Source organism: Lethenteron reissneri, chromosome 61, assembly GCF_015708825.2.
Source record: "Lethenteron reissneri isolate LAM-NWPU_2019-01 chromosome 61, ASM1570882v1, whole genome shotgun sequence".
NCBI classification, from domain to species: domain Eukaryota; kingdom Metazoa; phylum Chordata; class Hyperoartia; order Petromyzontiformes; family Petromyzontidae; genus Lethenteron; species Lethenteron reissneri.
This window is the reverse complement of record NC_083839.1, coordinates 8836628-8858144: the sequence shown is the minus strand read 5'-3', so window position 1 is coordinate 8858144 and position 21517 is coordinate 8836628. Positions and strand designations below refer to the sequence as shown.

Below are 21517 nucleotides of genomic sequence, written 5' to 3'. Positions count from 1 at the left end.
GTGGGTAGGGGGGGGGGGGGTCGATTTACGGCCTTGTGGGATTGGTGTGGCTGGGGTGGGAGCGAGGCCGGGGTGGGAGTGAGGTTGGGGTGGGAGTGTGGTTGGGGTGGGAGTGTGGTTGGGGTGGGAGTGAGGTTGGGGTGGGAGTGAGGTTGGGGTGGGAGTGTGGTTGGGGTGGGAGTGTGGTTGGGGCGGGAGTGTGGTTGGGGTGGGAGTGTGGTTGGGGTGGGAGTGAGGTTGGGGTGGGAGTGTGGTTGGGGTGGGAGTGTGGTTGGGGCGGGAGTGTGGTTGGGGTGGGAGTGTGGTTGGGGTGGGAGTGTGGTTGGGGTGGGAGTGTGGTTGGGGTGGGAGTGTGGTTGGCGTGGGAGTGTGGTTGGGGTGGGAGTCAGGTTGAGGTGGGAGTTTGGTTGTTGTGTCGCTCAGAGTCAACGGCCCGTTCCCAGGGCGTGAGTCCGAACTCTGCCATCTCCCATGCAGTCTTTCGTTGGCGCTGCGTCCCGCAACACGCTATCGGGTATTCCTAAACTCCAGCTCTCGCCATGCACCATGACGGTACACGTTACCGTGTTCACCAGTCTTCTCAAAGATGTATAAAAGCACACGCACATTTGTTCCATTCAGAGGCGTGGGCCACCAAACACGAGTGGAAGGGCAGCCAGGACTGGCGCTACCAACAATTCCACTCTGTGGCCCTATATTTGGATGTTTGCACAACTCCACGAATGAGCGATTATATCCACGTCGGAAGTAACCCAAGTGCCCAGAGATACCCCACGCATACGAGGGGTAGTGACACTCAGTCTTCGTACAGATGGAATACGGATGGAAATTGACCAACTTTCCGTACTGCCGTCGGGTACGCTGGCGAGCCAGGAGATGGCGACCTCGCAATCCACTAACCCCTCGCTGCCTGCACAGTGCGGGGGGGGGGGGGGCACGGCCACGATGCAGGATCGCGAGGCCAGCGATCGCGGCGACGTGCGGGCACGCGTCGCAATCGTTGCGACAACGCATCCCGTGTGGTTGTCGTGAGCGCCGAACGACACGATCACGCGCGCGCTCTCCCTCTCTACATCGATTGTGTCAAAGATCCCCCCCCCCCCAGTACAGCCTTAACAGATTCTTGGGGCAAGTGCTGTGGCGAGTAATAATGCCATTTTATAGAGCGTCATTCATGCAATAACATCCCACAACGCCGCAACATCAATGAGCCGGCCCCTTACACAGACGACACCAAGAATCAAAACCCCCACTTATGAAACAAACCAAATATATGAATACGTAAATAACGAGGGGGGGCGGGTGGAGAAATGCACGTAACCAGAAAACAACCATGACGCCTATCAAGGCGGGCACGGCACGCGCGGGGAAGTGGGTTGGGCAGCGGGGGGGCGGGGGGGGTCTCCATCGCGATCGCCACCCCCACCTGGGGATGAGCGGCAGCGATGCGCAGCGCCCAACGATGGCTCCGAGTCCATGGGGCCCAGACCAGAACAATAACTTGTTGGTACCAGCTGAGGTGGCAACGTCTAGTCATGAGCTTTGTCATCCTCCACGTGTGTGTGGGGCACATTCTGACATGATAACCTTTGTGGAGTGGCAGCTTAGTTGTAGTTACCGTGACTTTTATATCCAGACCCTATGACAGGCGTCCAGAACGATGAAATGGGCATTATTACTGAAAAACTACCTAGACCAAAGCCAGTTAGGTCACAAACTGGTCTTTATTGATTCTAGATTTGAAGCTTTCGTGACTGCAATGATTCATACTCATAGGTTTTTTCGGTAAAGTCACGTAGGAAAAAAATAATAATAAAATCAAATAATTATAAATTAAAATAATTCAATTAAATCACGACTTCAGGTGGGACCGTCACAGCCAAATGTACTGTATCAAGTGAGTAAATTTGGCTGTGATGGTCCCACCTGAAGACGGAGACTTGTGTTGCCTCCGAAACGTCGTGATTTAATTGAGTTATTTTCATTCATTTATTTTTTATTTTTTTTATCTACGTGACTTTACCGAAACAACCTAAGAGTATGGTCTTTATTGGTTTAAATACACAATTAAAACACCGGATAATAAGGAATACCGTAGTGAGGCAAGGAACTACTTGAATATTATAAACATTGACATTTGCATATACTTAGTCAATGATACATGTAATCCCATATATATCGTTAGTGATGGGTATATGTGAAGAAGGTTACATTGTTATCAAGCTCTGTGTGTACTTGGATGGTGTTAACAAGGGTAACCAAGTCCAGAATCACCACACTGTGCATCAATGTATGCAACTACTACTACCACAGTAATACCATCAGAATCACCACTCTGTGTCACTCATCAAACTGCTCGTCTATCTCGTCATCTGACTCCCCGAGTTCAAAGTCAGGTTCTGGATCATCCTGCAGTTTTTGCTTACTGCAGGTCTGTAGCCTGCACGTGTCTGTGCATGTCAGTCCATTTGACAGGCACGTGCAGCTTGGCATTGTGCATGAACGCGCACACTTGCATGCGAGCAGTTCCAAGACCACATCTGGTGCGGATGGGGTAGCGCAGCCAGTAAATGGCCAGCTTGCCATCATCGTCTGCCCATCCATTCTCAATAAGGGCTTGGCACCACAGGATTAGCCTGCAGACAGCACTTCCAGATTGCTGCCTGATAGTTGGCTCGTTGAACATGCATGAAGAGGCAGTCTCTACATGATGGCAGCTGGCTGGACTCGACTTCTCCCCTTTTGGTGCAGAAGAGCTGGTAGCGCAGTTGGTTCACCTCGCCAGTGCTGCTGTTAGCAACGTACATGAGGCAGGTGAACTGCTCAATTGTCTGGATCAGCTCATCACTCACATTCCATGACTGCCCCAGTCGACTAAATGTCTCTTGGCAGGAAGTGTCCTCTCTCACCATCTTCAGGGCATTCAGCTTCCCTCGAGCAGCGAATGCACTGACAGTGTCGCAGCCTGTGAAGGCGTGTAAGCCAATTAGGTTATCACAGATGCTGTCTTCAAGCGACCTTGCCAGTTTGCCGATATCGAAAAACCTTGCGTGATTCTGTGTCCCACACTTCTGGTAGATGGGACAGGTGATGTCCTTCTGGAAGCCAAGACAAAGCACCATGACATCAGTGTCCTCAGCTGTGATGATAACTGCATTTGAGCCCACATTTGCTGCATGCAATGCATGCAGGAGCAGACGGGTGTCAGCTGCTTCATGCGTGGAGTGCAGCTCTGCTACTTCCTCACACTCATCTTCTGTCAACTTGTAGCAGGTTTCCTCACAGGTCATGTACAACACCTCGCCATGCAGCATCTCTCTGTATCGTGGGAGTTTCCACTCTTCCACCAGGAACTTGATTAGAATGGTCTTGTTTGAGGGACTGCACATTAATTTTCTCCACTGCTGGACATGGTGTCCCCCTGCAAGGATCTTGTACTGGAGAGTGGTGTCTACACCCCGGTTCAGTCGTTCAGCATATTTGATGCTAGACATCAAAAACAACATGAATCCTCTCACTGTGCCCCTTCGTGGAGGACCTGGGTTAAGGCTGACTCTGCCACCTGTGCAAAGGTTTTGTTGTTGCCATTCATTTTTTGGACCAGGCTCATCCCATCAATGATTGAAGTAGATAGGGTTTGGATGTCTTCTGCAGGAGACACATTCTTTTCAAGCTCTCTGACAAGTGCAGCCATGTTTGTTTTTTTCGTAGGGACCCATCAGCATTTGCCAGTGCCCATGGCAGTGGTCCCAGTGGGTGGGCAAGGACATCCTTCATATTCACTTTCCTGCTTTCAGATACCAGGATTATGTGGCTGAACAGGTTCCTATCTTCCTTCAGAACCACATTCTGTGCTTTCTTTCCATGTGCTGTTTTTGTGCTGATATTGGAGAATGTCTTCAGACTTTGCTTGGTCATCTTGTCGTGGAATTTCAGAGATGGTGTGTCCTCAGCTAACCTTGTTTGCTTGAATACCTGGTAGGCCTCTTTCTCCTATCTCAAGAGCTCTCAAGAGATCCCTGGTCACATCAGGTGGAGCCATGATGCCAGTGGAGAGGCTAAGCAGATCTGTCTGATCAGGGGACATAGGATTGATCCAGTTATTCTCTATAAGGTCAATGAGAGACTGGACATCTGCTTCATCGCTCTTGATCCTTGGACCCTGTAGATCTGGATGGGACAGTTTGGACCTGCCTTGACCTATCAGGTCTCTCAACTGTCAGAGGTACATGCTTCTGTACTCAGCTGTTAGGTAATATTTGGTCACGGCTCTTGGTTTCAAACTGTGAATCCCTTTGTCCCTCCAGCTGTCTGGGTGTCTTTGTTCACCGTTTCTTCTATAGCTTGGACAACAGGGATTCGGCCAAAGGGATTGGTGGAGCCCAGTTGAACTGAGAAGCCTCCTTCCATGAATTCCGTGTACACATCTGGGTGTGTGATGGGCAGCTGAGACATCTGGGCATAGTAGTAGGGGAGGTAGCGTGCATAATTAATCCTATCATAAGCGAAGCATCATGGGATCATTGATCGAATGCTTGCCAAGTGTAGCATCCAGTCTCCCTCTCTGGATGCTCGGATGAGCCCCAACAAGATTTCAACCAGGTCCAAATAGGACATCCAGAAGGCTGAGAGGTTACCGTTTCCACCTCTGAGGAACTCGCTGTAGACTTCAAACAGTTCCATGATGCGTGTACATGAGCTGTTCTCGAGGACCTCCTTCAAAGCGGGTTGTGAAACTTCTTTCCCAAGGTCGTCAACGGTCCTCAGTGTCTCATCCAGGTGAACCATGTCGTTCACGCGAGTTGCATCCAACCAGGACAGGAAACCATTCCATGTCGGTCGCATGAGAGCCTCACACAGGGGTTTGTGTAGTCGCACTGCCCTGTTGCACTTGCGGCCATCCGTAACACCGGCAATGGAGCCCTCTGCGATCATACCAGACTCAATGCAGATATCTCGGAGTCCAGCAGCTTGGAAACGCTTTCCTATTATTGCCAGCAGGGTGCAGATGGTGTGGAATACCCCAGGCCTGACGATGACATCATGGAGCTTGTCACAGTGTTTACATGTGATCTCGACAGCCTTTGCACACAGGGCTTAGTCAAAGACGCAGACAATCTTTGTCAGGCCTAAGTACTGCACGACGCTCAGTGACTGGTACAGCACCTCGTTGACAGTAGACACATGTGTTGCTGGAGCATTGATGGTAGGCAGATAGCCTTCATTGTCAGGGATGACTGTTATCTTGTGTTCCCCCTCTTATTGCCATGACAGCAAAGTAAATAGCCAAATATGACTAGGCTAGACATCTGCTCCATAGAATAAGCTTGTCCATGAAAGGCAATTCAACTCGGTTATGTCTTAAAATACGGAGACAGATTGCGATGAAAGATGCTAAAAACGCTATTTTAAGGCTTTGTTTACTTGGCAAAGTTTGTATAAAATCGTAAAAACTAACTATTTCTAAAATATAAATAGTTAGTGCTTATGAGTTTAATCATCAATTATTACCGATAACAAAGTTATCGGTAATAATTGTGTGCATGTTATGAAAGTTTACAATTTAACGAAGCAAAATATAAAAAAACATAACAATTGACAAACTGAACAAAAACATGATGTTTGCCTGTAGCACCCGGCATTAACTAATCATCTTAACAGGTACATTAACAACACATTGAGGGTAAAGTTAGCACTTTAGATATCTTGACTTAACAGAAATAATACACAACCACCAGTACTTGCCTCACCTGCCAGTAAATGATCATGAGCAAACAAGCCGCTAGAAACAAAAGTGAAACAGACGGCGCCAATCTATTCCAGACGTAACGAAGTCACTGAAATTGAAGAACAAGCGTGAATAAATGCAAGAATATGTATGAGATTCATGCCTTGGGGACAAACATCTATTTTGTAAATAATTTCTTGTCTTAATTAACAGCAGAGGTGTTGGAATGCTTTATTTGTAACGTCCGGGCAAATAGGCGTGATTGCGATAGGTGAAAAAACAGGTTTCCTGCGAGAAAAATTCAACAGCTGCTCATTTGGAAAGGTTATCATGGATTATTTTACTTCTGTTGGTGTAACAAATAAAATGGCACCATTGAAGTTTTGCCACCTTTGGTGGTACCGATATCTGGTCTGGCCCAAGGACGATCCGTTTGGACGGAGAGAGCGGCACACGCGAGGGGAGCGTGACGGGGACTGGACGTTGGGAACCCCTACAGGGGGTGGCACTGCCCTGCAACCCGGGCAGGCTTTAACGACGCGCTACAACGGTTCCCTCGTTATTCGCGAGAAATACGATCCAGAGATGCTCGTGAATATCAACATTTTTTTGCGGAGAATGATATTGGCTCTACGAATATTGTACAGCGCGCAACGTCAGCAGATGCTTCTAAATCTTCGAGAAGTTTTCTATCTCTCTCATCTCATAACTTTATTTCTCTCTCTCTCGATGCACTTAGTCGTGTAGAGTTCCAGATGCGATTCGTGGATAGCCATCGCGCAGAGCAAGTTCGTGAATAACGAGGGAACACTGCAGCATTGCCGTATTTGTTAAGAACTTGACTTTGAGTGAGAAACTTGAAGATGTGGTGTCACTTGAGGTGGTATGTCGTGAGCAGGTGGGCAGTTACATTGTATACTCAGATACCAATGTGAGTGTTGACACGGCGTCTGGATGCTGCAGTTATACGAACTGCAATGGACACGGAGGCCGGAGTTCAATTCCCGGCCCGAATTCAATTCCGGGCCTGAGTTCAGGTCACCACCATCACGGCTAACATCAGTGGGTGGGTGATAGCTGAATTCATACTGGGCTCCTCGCTTCATTAATTCCCATGGAGTAGCGTGGTGACGTATGATCGAACAATTTCCCGCACCTCCGATTAGCACGCTTTGGCTACGTACGGTGCGGAAAAAGTTCATCATACGTACAATCCCACATAACTGACATGGCATATGTAGGTTTTCATTCAGCAGTGGACTGACAAAGGGCTGTAAGATAACAATTTACAATATGGCACAAAGCTTTATATTATAACACTGATTATTTGTATGTTAACATTCCATTTATATGGCTGGTTTTGGTATAGAGATACCATATACGTTAAATATTACGTATTTTGATTTATAGATATGTTAATTAATAGTGTTGAATCTAGTGTTGTAATCGGGTTAATTTGTTGGCGTGTTGAGAGTCGCACCTCGAAGCGGTTGGAACAGCGCTCGCCGCTGATGGTGGCGAGATGTTAACTACCTCGCCTGGTATACAGGAGGTCGCGGGTTTGATCCCGACCCTGACGCCTGCTGTATATTTGGAGTTTGCGTGTTCTGTCTCTCTCTCCCCGTGGTCACGTGGATTTTTCTCCGGGTCCTCCGTCCGGTTTTTCCCTCCACATTCAGAATCACGCATTTAGGAGTATTTGGCTGCTCTGAAATTCCATATGACGATAAGCCACTTCGTTGAGCTGTCATTCGTGACCAGGTCGCTTCTGAAAAAAATATATAGCTCAGTGGGCCTTACCTGGTAAAAAATAAGTTTAGTAAAAAAAAATGTTTGGTAAAAAAAGTTTTGGTTTTAACCACTGCGCCACCGCTCCCGTGACAATATTTCATTACCAGTAATACCCCAATATACTTCGTCCCCGTTTTACGTCGTTTCGCAAATCCGTCGTCACTTTACTACTAACACTGCTACCAAGACTAGCATCGCCCCCCCGCGATCCACACACTCTGAACGTCGCTGACAGCATCGTCGTCATTCCAGCCTTCACCGCTGCCTACGACTGCTACTACCCTGATAAACCGCTTCGATTTACATCGTTTCGATATTCGTCGTCGTGAACCGGGAGGGAGGGTGTTTGTTGATTAACGCGACAGCGTGGATAATCTAACGATGTTACAGACAGAACACACGAACATCCCCTTTCGTCCGTACCGCCATTTGACTCTGAGCATCTCGCACATTTTCCTTTACGTGGTTATCAACGGAACCAAAAATCAAAACTTACGCCAGCCGTATTGCGTATTAATGACATCGAGCATAACCAATGGACGAATTCCCTTCATGTTAATCACGATCCTTCTGTTCACGTTATCTGATTACGTGCCAATTACACGAGTTGAACGAGATTTGATTGTATCCTGAATTACATTTACGCCGAAGATTCTAATAAAAAACCTCAGCACAGCGAACATCTGTGTCGCCCCTACTTGTCGTGACTGGTTACAGTGGTGCAGTGAGGGGTGCAAGTGATGAGCATGATGCGTGTGTGAGACAGCGTGTGTGCATGTGTAATGAGCACGCGTGTGTAATAATGCGTGTGTGTGTAATGTTTGTAATGATGGGTGTGTAGTGTCAGTGATTCAGACAAGGTTTTTAGGAGGCACCTTCTTTATTCGAACATTCACGGTCTCGTCTAGACACTCTACAGTTGCTTAGCCTCGCCTGTACACAATACGAGCCATCTCACACTGACGACGCTGACTGAGACAGGCCAACAACTCTCTGTCAGCGCAATATCGAGTAAAAACGGCAGCGACGACGGCGACGAGACGACAGCGACGACGAGATGATCCAATCCCAGAACCGGCAACCTCGAACTCCCGCTCTCGGCTCCTTTTATCTTACCAACGCGGCCTGGCTCCGCCCTGGCTGCGCCTCCCTTCTCGAACCCACTAGCAGGTTCCAGGGGCCTCCAACGGTGTCCTCCACGACCCTTGCCCTAGTTCCTCCGCCCTGCTAACACACCGTGCACGCCCTCACCGGCTGGTGTGTACTGTCTGTACACCACAGTTGCTGCTGTCCACCAGCTTACGCTATTACACTACATCACCCCCCCCCCCACCTTGTTTAAAAAACCAGCCGTCCCGGCTGACACACAGCAACGCAACTGGGTGGACAGGCAGAGCAATCCCATGACCGAGGAACATCAAAACCCCCCAAAAAATACAACCAAAAAATATATAGTCACGACAGTCCCCGTGAACCGACAAGCAGAACGACCGATCCACCCGGGGACTACTTGGCACGCGGCGCATGCAACAACCGCCGACCAACAACACCCAACACACAACACTATACGACCCATTACCCTTACCACGCCATTTTCCTCAAATCACACAGCACAAGGGAGAGTCCACATTACCGGAACGTAGCTCACATGAACCGGGTCCTTGACGTCGGTCCCCCACCTTGGGCAGGATCTTGCACTTCTTGGGGCTCTGGGGGAAATACAAATGGCCTCAAGGGCACGGCCACTCCCTGGATTCATCAGCAGAACTTGACCGGGCTGCAGCCTCTGATCCCTCGCAAGAGGCGACCTCAGAGGCTCGGATCCTTAGGGGCTTGGGGAGCAGTTGCCGGCAGGGTGGAGGGCGTCGGCGGTGCCGCCAACATCCCGCTGGCACTCCGGCACTCTCTTGCGACGTGGCCCGGCCGACCACACCTGAAGCAGGTGGCCGTGGGTCTCAAGGGCGGAAGGGGCTCCTCCTCTCGCCGACTTCAATCAGGCGGCCTTCTCCTGAAGCTTGTCCCGCGCGGCCTTCGGCCGTACAACGCAACCGCCAACTCCACTCCCGTCACGTGGGCCCCTGTGCCCCTTCGGCGTCCCCCGTCCAAGCCGCCACCTTGGGCCATTGCTGCATGTTCTCGTGGGCCTGAGTCCACCGTCCTCGTGGGGAACTCGCAAGGACGGGATGAAGTCTCATGTGCCAGAGTCACCTGGGTCACCATCATTGCGATAACAGAGCACAACGGGATAACATGACACAAAGAGATAACATGACACCAAGGGATAACACTGCACAAAGGGATAACATAACACAACGGGATAACATGACACAAAGAGATAACACAAAGGGATAACACAAAAGGATAACACTGCACAAAGGGATAACATGACACAGGAATAACATGACACAAAGAGATAACACAAAGGGATAACAACATAAATGGATAACACTGCACAAAGGGATAACATGAAACAAAGGGATAACAAAACACAACGGAATAACATAACACAAAGCACAACTATGCGGAAAAGTTAAATCAGAGCGACAGAAAGGAATAGATAGTCGTTTGTACACTGTTCAATTGATCCACATTTAGAATTACTGCCAACGTTCACTTAACACGTACCGTCAATATCTGTAAGATAAATATCTAAATATTTAAAATTCAATGTCTATGGTATGTCTCCATAAAGCCAACAATATAAGCGAAATGTATATAAGATGAAAAGAATTTCAGTGATTTATTTTGGCAATATAAGGTTATGTCTGTTACTAAATAACGTGCCAGAACGTTTATCTTTAAACGCCGAACATGACATTTCCATCAGGGCCACGTGCTGTGTAAAGTGCAGTCTCCAGCTATTAATCGGTCTCTCTCTCGGCCCTTTGGATCTTCCCACTATGAAGCAGGACCATTGCCTGAAACGTCGCCCGTTATGTTATTTCCCTCTTTGGGGGCCAGCGTTATTGACCATTTTTTTTCTAACCTCTAAGTGCCCTTGGCAAACTCGAGTCGGTGGTAACTCGCCGCTCGCATTATTATTCCACCGTCTAGGCGGTGTCCACAAGTGGGCAGCGTGCTCGTACAGTGCCGTACGGTCACATATTTCATGCTTGCTGGAGCCGAGCGACACCTGTGAAAACAATTCGGCCGCACTTTTAAATTGAGACCGCATGCTGCTGCTGCTGCAGCTGCTACAGGCCACGTGTTGCTACGTAGCCGGGTGGTGGCGGTGGTTACCGCTGCAACACGTGACTGCCGCCCTGTGACCCAGCACTGTGCAGACAGTAACGAGGGGTTGTTGGATCACCGCAAAAATGTTGTGAAACTCCCTTGGTCAACACTTGCTGCAGTAACAGCTGCAGTAACAGCTGCAGTAACAGCTGCAGTAACAGCAAGTGTGGACCAATCGCTATTCGCCGCTGTCTGTGTGGGGATAGAGTGGTGTCCCTTTGCACGTGCGTGGGATTTCCTCCCACTTGCATGATAACCGCATACCTGTCAACCCCTTGTCAGTGCCCTACCTGATTACAGACCAATTCAGACCTCATCGGTCACCCCGGGCCGTTATAATTCTCAACGTTCATCCTACAAAGTCCTATCACAAGGGAGAAACACAAACAAATACAAAATTATGTCGCTAAACAAAAACTGATCATTGGTGTCAATGATGCTACTTATCGTGCTACTGTCTGTGATCTTGCATGCTGATGCTGCTGCTTGTTTGATAGGTGGATTCACGCACTCGGCCGTGTGGCGGTTGTACGCCGTCTGGACCTGAACACTCAATTGTCCTGCACGAGAATGCGAGTAAGCCGTATGGGTTGACAGGTATGTGAAAGCTCATCATCAATTGGATGTAATTATCTTAAATAGAAAAAAATCAATGCAAGATCCACCTTTGTCTCCCCGCAGTGCTGATGTTGGCACAACGTCAACAAACCACCGTCGTTCGCCCCTCGAGGAGGCGGCGACGGCACCACGGCGCTCGTGCCACCCTCGGTGCACTCCGGGGTCGCGTTGAGGTGTCGCGGGCTCCGCTGGCAGGAGGATCACGGAGCAGACCCCGCGTGGTGCCGGGGGCCGGCTGCTACGTGGGGTGTGATGGCAGACGCGCCCAGCTGTGGGCTATTCATTTAGATTCTATTATTTGGCTGCTACACATTTACACATTATACGCCCACTTTGTTGAGCGATCATTTGCGACCCCCCCCCACTGCGCCAACTCGCTGCACTTTATCGGCCCGGCGCTCCGCTTCGTTGTTGTGAGTGTCGCTCCGATGTCCTCTCAGTTGTTTCTGGAGGGCGATCTGGCCCGCAGCGTCTAACGCGCGAATTCTAACACACAGAGTCTAACACGCGGAGTCTAACACACAGAGTCTAACACGCGGAGTCTAACACACAGAGTCTAACACGCGGAGGAGTCTAACACGCGGAGGAGTCTAACACGCGGATGAGTCTAACACACGGAGTCTAACACACAGAGTCTAACACGCATGGTCTAACACACAGAGTCTAACACACGGAGTCTAACACACAGAGTCTAACACGCAGAGTCTAACACACAGAGTCTAACACGCAGAGTCTAACACGCGGAGTCTAACACACAGAGTCTAACACACAGAGTCTAACACGCGGAGTCTAACACACGGAGTCTAACACGCGGAGTCTAACACGCGGAGGAGTCTAACACACAGAGTCTAACACACAGAGTCTAACACGCAAAGTCTAACACACGGAGTCTAACACGCGGAGTCTAACACGCGGAGGAGTCTAACACACAGAGTCTAACACGACCGGCGGACACCGGGTCCCGGTCACGGCAGTGAATCCGCTGAAGGCGGCCGAGCGGCGGAGCGTCCCCACGGCCGCAGAGGCGGCAGAGGGGGGCGCTGCGCAGCCCGCGCGGCTCCCGGGGACCCGCGGAGGGGGGGCGAGGGGGGGGGTAGCCGAGCCGACAAAACCACCTCGCCTCCTTGCGGGCCACTCGCACACACTGCCGCTGCTGCTACCGCTGCTACCGCTGCTGCTGCTGCTGGTGTTGCTGGTGGTACTGGTGGTCTCGCTACTGGTGGTGGTGGTAGTGCTGGTGGTGGTGGTACTGGTGTTAGTGCTGGTGGTGGTAGTTTTGGTGGTGGTGGTTGCTGGTGGTGGTACTGTTTGGTGGTGGTTGCTGGTGGTGGTACTGGTGGTGGTGGTCTCGCTACTGGTTGTGGTAGTGCTGGTGGTGGTGGTGGTTGCTGGTGGTGGTACTGGTTGGTGGTGGTTGCTGGTGGTGGTACTGGTGGTGGTGGTAGTGCTGGTGGTGGTGGTTGCTGGCTCCCTTCTCCTGCGCTGCTTCGTGCTCTTGGAGGAACGTCCCAAATCGTCAACCACACGGAGGTCGCGGCAGCAGCAGCAGTGGCGATGTCCTCCCGCGTGTGGCTCCATCGCCTCCTGGCGGCAGCGCTCCTCGGAGCCGTGGGTGAGGAGGAGGCACCACGACACTCACCACACTGACACTCGCCACCACGTGACACTCACCACCACGTGACACTCACCACCACGTGACACTCACCACACTGACACTCGCCACGAGAGACACTCGCCACGAGAGACACTTACCACGTGACACACACCACCACGTGACACGCACCACCACGTGACACTCACCACCACGTGACACTCACCACGCGACACTCACCACCACGTGACACTCACCACCACGTGACACTCACCACGACACTCACCACGTGACACTCACCACCACGACACTCACCACCACGTGACACTCACCACGTGACACTCACCACGACACTCACCACACTGACACTCGCCACGACACTGACCACGTGACACTCACCACGTGACGCTCACCACCACGACACTCACCACTCACCACAACGTGACACTCACCACCACGTGACACTCACCACGTGACACTCACCATCACGACACTCACCACGTGACACTCACCACACGACACTCACCACGTGACACTCACGACACAAGGGGGTGCTGGGGGTGTCCCCGTGGCTTTTTACAAAGGGAGCGGTGGCGCAGCGGTTAGCGCGCTGCGGAACCCAGGCCACCCGAGTTCGAGTCCTGCTCCACGTGGCCACCGGTCAACAGAAGTGACGATAGTCTGATTCGGTCCTGCTCCCCCTCTTAGGTCGACTCAGCCTTAAATTAGTACCCCGATGCCGCGTGTAGCAAACATCGCCACCGGGGCGGAAGACAAAGGCGGCCGGGCGTGGCCGCTTCAGGGGATCCATTCGGACGTGGGAGAAGGGAGGATCGATTCGTTTAACCCACAGCGTGAACACGAATGGGTGCCACTCAAATCTCACCGCATCACTCGAAGAGACGTTCCTGTGGATCGGTTTCGTCGTTATTAAGACTCATCAGTCACCGTTGCAGTCACCACCACCGCTATACTCGCCACGTGATACTCGCCACTAAACACTCACCGCATAACACGTGCCACTCACCGTGAAACACTCCACGCCGGTTCTTGTCGTTATTAGGACTCATCGGTACCAGCGGGAGGCACCGATGCTGAGCAAAAGTTCCGTTTACTCGAGTAGATTGGGGGTCGCAAATTCGATTCGGTCCATTAATGACGGCATTCCTCGTTCATACGAACCAGGTGATTTACTGCTCCTGCTGCTGCTGTGTTGACACAATTCACAGACAAATTCAAACACCCTCCGTGTTATTAACAACTCTTGCGTGGCTTTTAAAAGAAAACGAATGGTAATCGTGTAACACGTTGTCGGCTTTCGCGAGCTATCTCATCCACGGCAGAAGTCTTGTCGTGGTTTGATCGCCGGTGCGCTGCACGAGTAACGACTACTCGTAATTACTACTTCGAGTCGTAGTTGCTAGTTTTGTTTGAGTGACTCACCTCACTAAGCGGCTGTGTCGGGTAGTAGAAGGTTTAACGGCACATTTATGTTTACGTGATCTAACCCAACAACAACAACATAAACCTCGATGAAAAATATAAGTCGACGTTTCGGGCACTGGCCCCTTAATAGCGCATTGTTTTTCCTCGTTTAAAAACGCCATCCCACACAAGACTAGGGACGATCCTTGCATGTCTGTCATATGTCTAACTCGAGTACATGTGGTGGGGTTTCACTCCCGCACGTGTGTTGAGGACGAAGTGAGCGCGCCGAGTTCGAGTCCCGCTCACGGCCACCAACACCAGTGATGAATATCTGAACCGGTCCTGGGCCTCCCCCTAGGTCGACTCAGCCTCAAATGAGTACCTGGTGTGGTGTAAACATCGCCACTGGAGAGACAAAGGCAGCCGGGAGTGGTGCTGGCCACCCACCCCCTCGTGTGCCGTGCCGGCCTTCATAGGTGCTGCTCGCTAACAGCACTTGTCCCAACAGTCTGTTAAGGATTTTCAGGGATTTTTTTTTAGTGTATGTATATATATACCTAGAGTTTTATATATAGGATAGAGTCATACAAGTACATATAAACGTGTAGTACGTACAGTATTGTGTTACACGCGTCACGAGCGAGCAGCTGGATTTACTGTGGCACCCTCGCCTATGATCAGGAGCTTCGGGTAAAGACCTAAAAGTTGAGATCACGGCTACAAGACGCCGAAATTGAGTTTTTCCGCAGGGTGATCGGGTGAGGGGCTCGGTAATCCCGGGGGAGCCTCAGGGTCGAGCCGCTGCTCCTCCGGATCGAGAGGAGCCAGTTGAGGTGGTTCGGGCACCCGGTCACGATGCCCCCCGGTAGACTCCCCCTGGAACTCTACCGGGCAGCAGCAACGTCCCACTGGGCAAAGACCCTGGCCCGGGACACGCAGGTGGGATTGTGTAGCTTGCCTGGCTTGGGAGCCCCTGGGAGTTCCCCAGAAGGAGCTGGAGTACGTCGCCAGGGAAAGGGAGGTCTGGAACGCCTGACTCAATGTGCTGCCGCCACGAGCCTCACCGGAACAAGTGGAGTGAGAAACGAACAAACGAACGAGTGAGCAACGCACAGGCAGCTTTGCGTATGCAGAGGGAGACTCGTCGTGAAACAGGAACATTTACACGCGGTCATTTGATTCGCACGTCACCAATGTTAAGGAACGTAATAATAATCGACAGCCCTTTGTCAATCCACTGCTGCATGAAGACCGCCCCACACTTGGGTATGGTCACCGTATCGCCCTGGAGATGGGGCGTCGTACTCTGCTGGGCCACGTGTGCGCACGGGCCGGGGATCGGAGGCTCGAATTCGTGAAGGCATTGGACATCCCCGGAGCGCGTTCACCTCCTGATGCAACGCTCGCCGGCCTTGTTGGCACTGATTCGAACGCTGTGAGGTTGTCAGATTACAGTCGGACTGGGTGTGGTGTCAGGGTGTGAGGTTGTCAGATGATAGTCGGACTGGGTGTGGTATTTGTTGTGAGGTTGTGAGATCACAGTCGGACCTGGTGTGGTGTCGGGGTGTGAGGTTGTCAGATCACAGTCGGACGGGATGTGGTATCACCCCCAATTTGTAATTTTAAAAAATCGATGTTTAACATCGTGGTGAATGTAGCGGCCATTAGTGGCTAGAAGGTTCACGCGATGCCGTTAAAGTACGTGGTAATAATAAATAATGTATATCCCATTTGCCAATCCATTGCCGAATGAAGGCATGAAGGCATCCTCCCTCCATGTCAGCGATCGGGGGCTTGTTTGACCACACTTCACCACGCTGGTTAGTGCGGGTTTGTGAAGGGGCCGTCCACGTACAATATATTTGAATCAAAATCTCACTTTGTGATTTGACGCTCGCGTGGATGTTCATCGACGAATAGATGCATCGTCACACCTCTACAGGGCCAGCGTCTGGGCTCAAGAGGGCACTACGGGTGGCACAGTGGTAACGCCTGTGCTTAACAGCAACAGGGACCTGGGTTTGATTCTCGACTCGGGCACCTTTCTGCGTGGAGTTTGTAGGTTCTCTCTCCCCCTGTTCTGCGCGGGTTTGCTCCGAGTTCTCCAAGTCACTCCCCATAGCCAAACAAACAAACCGTACAATGTCACCGGTGGTGTGTGGCACATCCCAATGGGGAAAACGTTACACTGCGAATTACTCCGTTGGCGTTGGCACAACAAAAAAACTCGGCAGGACCCTCCCAAAGAGCATGTTAGGACTCGGTGAGACTTATTTGGCATGTTCCTAAACAACCACGTCTGTTCAAAAGAGCTTCTTAGCTTGTCGGATTCCTTCTGGATACATAAAGCTGCCGATTCAACGGGAGGGGCGTGCGCGCAGCTCCCTGAAATCCTGTGGAATTAAAAATAATTTTCTTAATTGAAAACTCTTTTATTTTTTACTGCTTTGTGTGTTAAGTGTGTTGTCCTCCCCCCGCCGCACCTCCGATTAGCACGGTTGGCTACATTCGATGCGAAAGACGTTCAACATCCATACATACATATCTATTAAATAGGTAGCCAGTGACCTGAAGTCACACTGCTAATTTTAAAAACTCATTAATTTCCTGAAAACATCTTGATAGATCTTGGACTGCAGATCTCGGGCAATTGTTGGCAGCGCTGGTTCACTGGCCTGGCTGCTGCCTTCCAGCTTGTGGCTGTGGTTCCCCGGCGATTGCGAGAGATGCACTTTGCATGGACGATGACGACACAATTATATGCATATTAAGGCATTAAAAAGCCATCAAGAATGTTCCATATCGGAATTTACGGTCCATATTTCTAATGTTAATATTTATATAACACAAGTACTAATACTGAATTTCCGTTAACAAATTGTAGCCTGAATAGGCGTTCGCTAACAGCACATGCCTCAACAGTTAGTGCAGGCTATACGGGTGATCTTTGTCTTTGGATGGGAGTGTGTGATTGTTCGCGTGCTTACTTTTAAGGTGATACGGGAATCTTTGTGTACTTCTGACTGTCATGTTTGTGTTTGTGTGTGGCTGTAAGTGTATGTAAGTGTAGTGGACTTCACAGAGGCACACACTAGAACTTGGAAGCAACACGTTTACTATAACACCCCAACAGGGTAACTGCATAAATGTACACTTGGTTAACTAGACCACAACGGGGTAACTACATAACCGGGTCAGTCTGTGACACACTGCCTGACCCACGAAGCCGAGCGTAAAGACCGAGGAGCGAGGATCGAAGAGACGTAGCACCGACGGGTTCCATTCCAACAGACAGCCGCGATTGCTCTCGGGACCTCCGCTTTATGCTCCCGAGCGTGGCCTCACCAGAAGGTTCTCGACCGAGCGCCACGTGTCCCTCAAGCCACCCTTTGGGCCCCCTCGTTACCCTGTCGCGGTCACGTGCCCTCTCGGGTTCACCCAGACTGCCACGTCCTCACCTGCCCTCTCTCTCTGACCGTCACCAGAACCATGCCCCCAAGGGCCCCGCTTCCATGCCATGCCCACTGTGGTGCCAGAGAGAGCCTCAAGACGCACCGTTCTACTCTTGTGAATGTAGCTGGTGCTAAACACCATAGTGGCTCCACTTACCTCACTACATAAGTATGAATGTACGTGATTGTGCGTGTCTGCGTGTTTGTGTGAGTATGAATATGATTGTGTGTGTGTGTATATGTGAGACGGGCGCAGTACGGGCTAGAGAAGAGATGGAGTGATGTGGTACAGGAGGATGTGGAGCTGAGTGGACTTGCCGATGACTGGTACCAGCGGTGTCAAGATCGTCCTCTGTGGAGGAGGCTCGTGAAGGACGCTACTGGGCAGTTGGAGGCAGTAGCCCTCCAGCAACAACGGGGGGCGGAGGAGCGACGCTCACAACAGCGAGCGGAGCGCCGGGTGGCAAAACCACAGCAAGTTGGCACAGTAGGGGGTACAGGTGGTGCATCAGCCACTCATCTCAGTCAGTCGACCCAGGGCACCTGGGTCTGCCCCGTGACCTGCCAGCGGGAATTCGACACTTCACGTGGCCTCAAGGTGCACATAGCCTGGCACAAGCGTCGTAGCGACGTCACCGCCACTTAGTGGTGAATGGCGGTTGTTGTTGTGTGTCTTGTGAGTGTGGGATTGTGAAAGTCTGAGTACATGTTTAGTTGTGACCATGAATGTTTGATTTCCGCTCACGGCCAACACCAGTGACGATTATCTGAACTGGTCCTGGGCCTCCCCTAGGTCGACTCAACCTCAAATGAGTCCTTGGTGCGATGTGTAAACATCGCCACTGGGGAGACAAAGGTGGCCGGGCGAGTTGCTGGCCACACCACCCCCCCTCGTGAGCCGTGCCGGTCTTCATCGGTGCTGCTCGCTAACAGCACTTGCCCCAGCAGTCTGTTCCGACTACACGGGCGGCTCGATCTTTGTCTTTGTGTCTGAGTGTGAGGAGGAAACCGCTGTGCAAATAGGAGTGACATTGTAAAATAAGGTAATAAGTGAGAGAGGGCTTGTGTACTTTTAATATCTCGCTCGTCAAACATTCCGCTGCCCCTCTGCCGCAGCAACCGGGCGGCAGTGGACCGAAAGCTGCGGCCTGCCAGTTGCCAGACGGCCTCACGCCCGTGCCAAGTTCAGTGTTTGCACCCGGGTACGGTGCTGAGGTCAGTTTGACCTCTGCTATGGGGGTCAAACGTCACGAGCATCCCTGCAACATGCAGCGCTTACCGACTGCTGTGAGCCCGCCGTGGTGGAGTGGTGGCGCAGCGGTTGGCGCACGAGCCGCTCTCTACATTCGGTGAACTCAGTTCTGTTGCCCACCTCGGGTTACATGAGCGGCGAGTAATATCTGAACTGGCCCTGCCTGGGATCACATCTCTTCCCATCTAGATTTGAAAACGAATTTAATTAGAACTGCTTTTTGTGTTTAGTTTGTTATCCTTTCCCACGCACCTCCGATTGAAGTACGGTTAGCTATGTACGGTGTGAAAGAAGCTCAACATACGTACATACAGTACGTACGTAAAACACGCATGGTCAACGAACCCCCGTAACAGATGTGGCATTGGGAGGCCTTCATCCAGCAGTGGATTGACTAATGGGCTGTGTATAATATGGGGCCTCTCTGAAAGGCATCATCGCGTGTCCCATCGGGCACGGGGAAGACGCGTGCGATCAGTCACACAAAGCGCGTGCGATCAGTCACACATAGCAGCTATTATGCTGATACTTTAAACAAAAATGTTCAAGAGCTCTCAGTCACTGAGATCCACAGAATACTGGGATTCCTTATACAGCAGCAGAGTCTCTGTGGGCCCCAAGCATTCTCATGGGCGTCCGTGGTGTATTTTGGGAAGTTTGAAAAATATATTTTAAAGTGTGTGTGTGCGCATGCTTCCATTTTGTGCGTAATTGTATTCGTGTGAGGGTATGTGTGCTTGTGTGTGGTAGTGTAGCGGTTAGCGTGCTGCTTCGGCGGCCCGAGTTAGATTCCCACTCACAGCCGACACAAGTGACGATGATCTGAACCGGTCCGGGGTCTCCCCTAGGTCGACAAAGCCATCGCCACCAGAGAGACAAAGGCGGCCGTGTATGGTGCCGGCCACACACCCCCTCGTGTGCCTTGCCAGCCTTCATAGGTGCTCGCCAACAGCACTTGCCACAACAGGCTATGCAGGCTACACGGGGATCTTTGCCTGCTTGTCTTTGCAGGTGCGAGTACTGCCTATAAATAGTTTCATATGAAGAGAAAGTATTCGCAAACAAGTCTATAAATCACTACAATAATAACAATACGAACATAGTTGTACACTGTTTTAATCGTAGTGATCTTTATTTATCGAGCCCCTTTCAAGGCCACGAATTAAAGTAAAATAAAAGACAACGACAAATGTTGTAAAAGCTACTCGAAAAATAAAGCAAATGCATTGAAGAGAATGGAATAAATATTATAAGAGTAAAATAGCTAAATAAATATCAGTTGTCGTGATAAAACGAGAATGCTAAACTATAGAAATTAGTCTCAAGCCTCGATGAGGCTTCATCATCGTCATGATGAATATGATGATGCAAGGCCGAAGCCATGAAGTCAACATGGGGGGGACCAAATCTTCCTGGGTGTCTGGGGGTCCCAACCCAGAAAAAAAATCTAAATTTGAAAAGTAATTTCCTGCCTAAAATATAAAAAAATCACGAACACATGGGATGGACTTTTCATTTATTTTTTACAATAATGTCTAATAGTGTATAGTATTACATCGCTCTGTTTTTACTTTTTTTACCATTTCTTGTTTCATTGTATGTAATAGCAGAGAGTAGGGATTAATAAAGTACAACCATAACCACAATCATATAAACAGACGTCTATGCATTGATTTATATGAAGACAAGTCCAGATATTGTGGCCAAGGTTTAGCAAATTGTTTTTATTTACATAGCATAGCAATTTTTGCATAGCAGTATATGGGGGGGGGACAATTTGAGCATATTTGAATATTGGGGGGGGGGAGATGTGTCCCCCCCCCCAATATTTATTATTATTACGGCCTTGATGATGATGACAATGGAACATTAACAATCGCTAACAATGGTCAAGTCAAGTCAATTTTAATTTTGCTTACACACGATGCTCATTGCTGGCACCATTCTGCCACTGAAAGCACCATCATCACGTGAATACTCCACATAAACATAGACAATTCTATTCAGTTAGAAAAAATATTTATACTAACAATCATGGATGTTCCCCCATTACTCGTTAGAGGCTACCCACTGCCACCATCACCACCACCACTGCCACCATCACCACCACCACTGCCACCATCACCACCACCACTGTCACCATCACCGCCACCGCCGCCACCATCATGACCACCATCAGGACCACCATTATAAACAACACGTTCAAGAGCTCTAAGTCACTGAGAGCCACCACCACAACTGACACCGCCACCACAACTGCCACCGTCACCACCACAACTGCCACCGCCACCACAACTGCCACCGTCACCACCACAACTGCCACCGCCACTACTACTGCCACCACCGCCACTACTACTGCCACCACCGCCACCACTACTGCCACCACCGCCACCACAACTGCCACCGCCACTACTACTGCCACC

The 21517-nt window shown here is 50.5% G+C and overlaps 1 protein-coding gene across 2 annotated transcripts in view; it reads left to right on the top strand.

Annotated features, from left to right (window-relative positions):
* Positions 1-12506: 12506 nt before the first annotated feature.
* The window catches only part of LOC133358182 (bone morphogenetic protein receptor type-2-like), a 65398-nt gene continuing 56387 nt past the window's right edge, over positions 12507-21517 (top strand). For both annotated transcript variants that reach the window (XM_061576390.1, XM_061576389.1), the window contains exon 1: positions 12507-12983. In XM_061576390.1, coding sequence (XP_061432374.1) covers positions 12926-12983 — 58 coding nt within the window. In that variant the 5' untranslated portion in view covers positions 12507-12925. The remainder of the gene's footprint in view (positions 12984-21517) is intronic.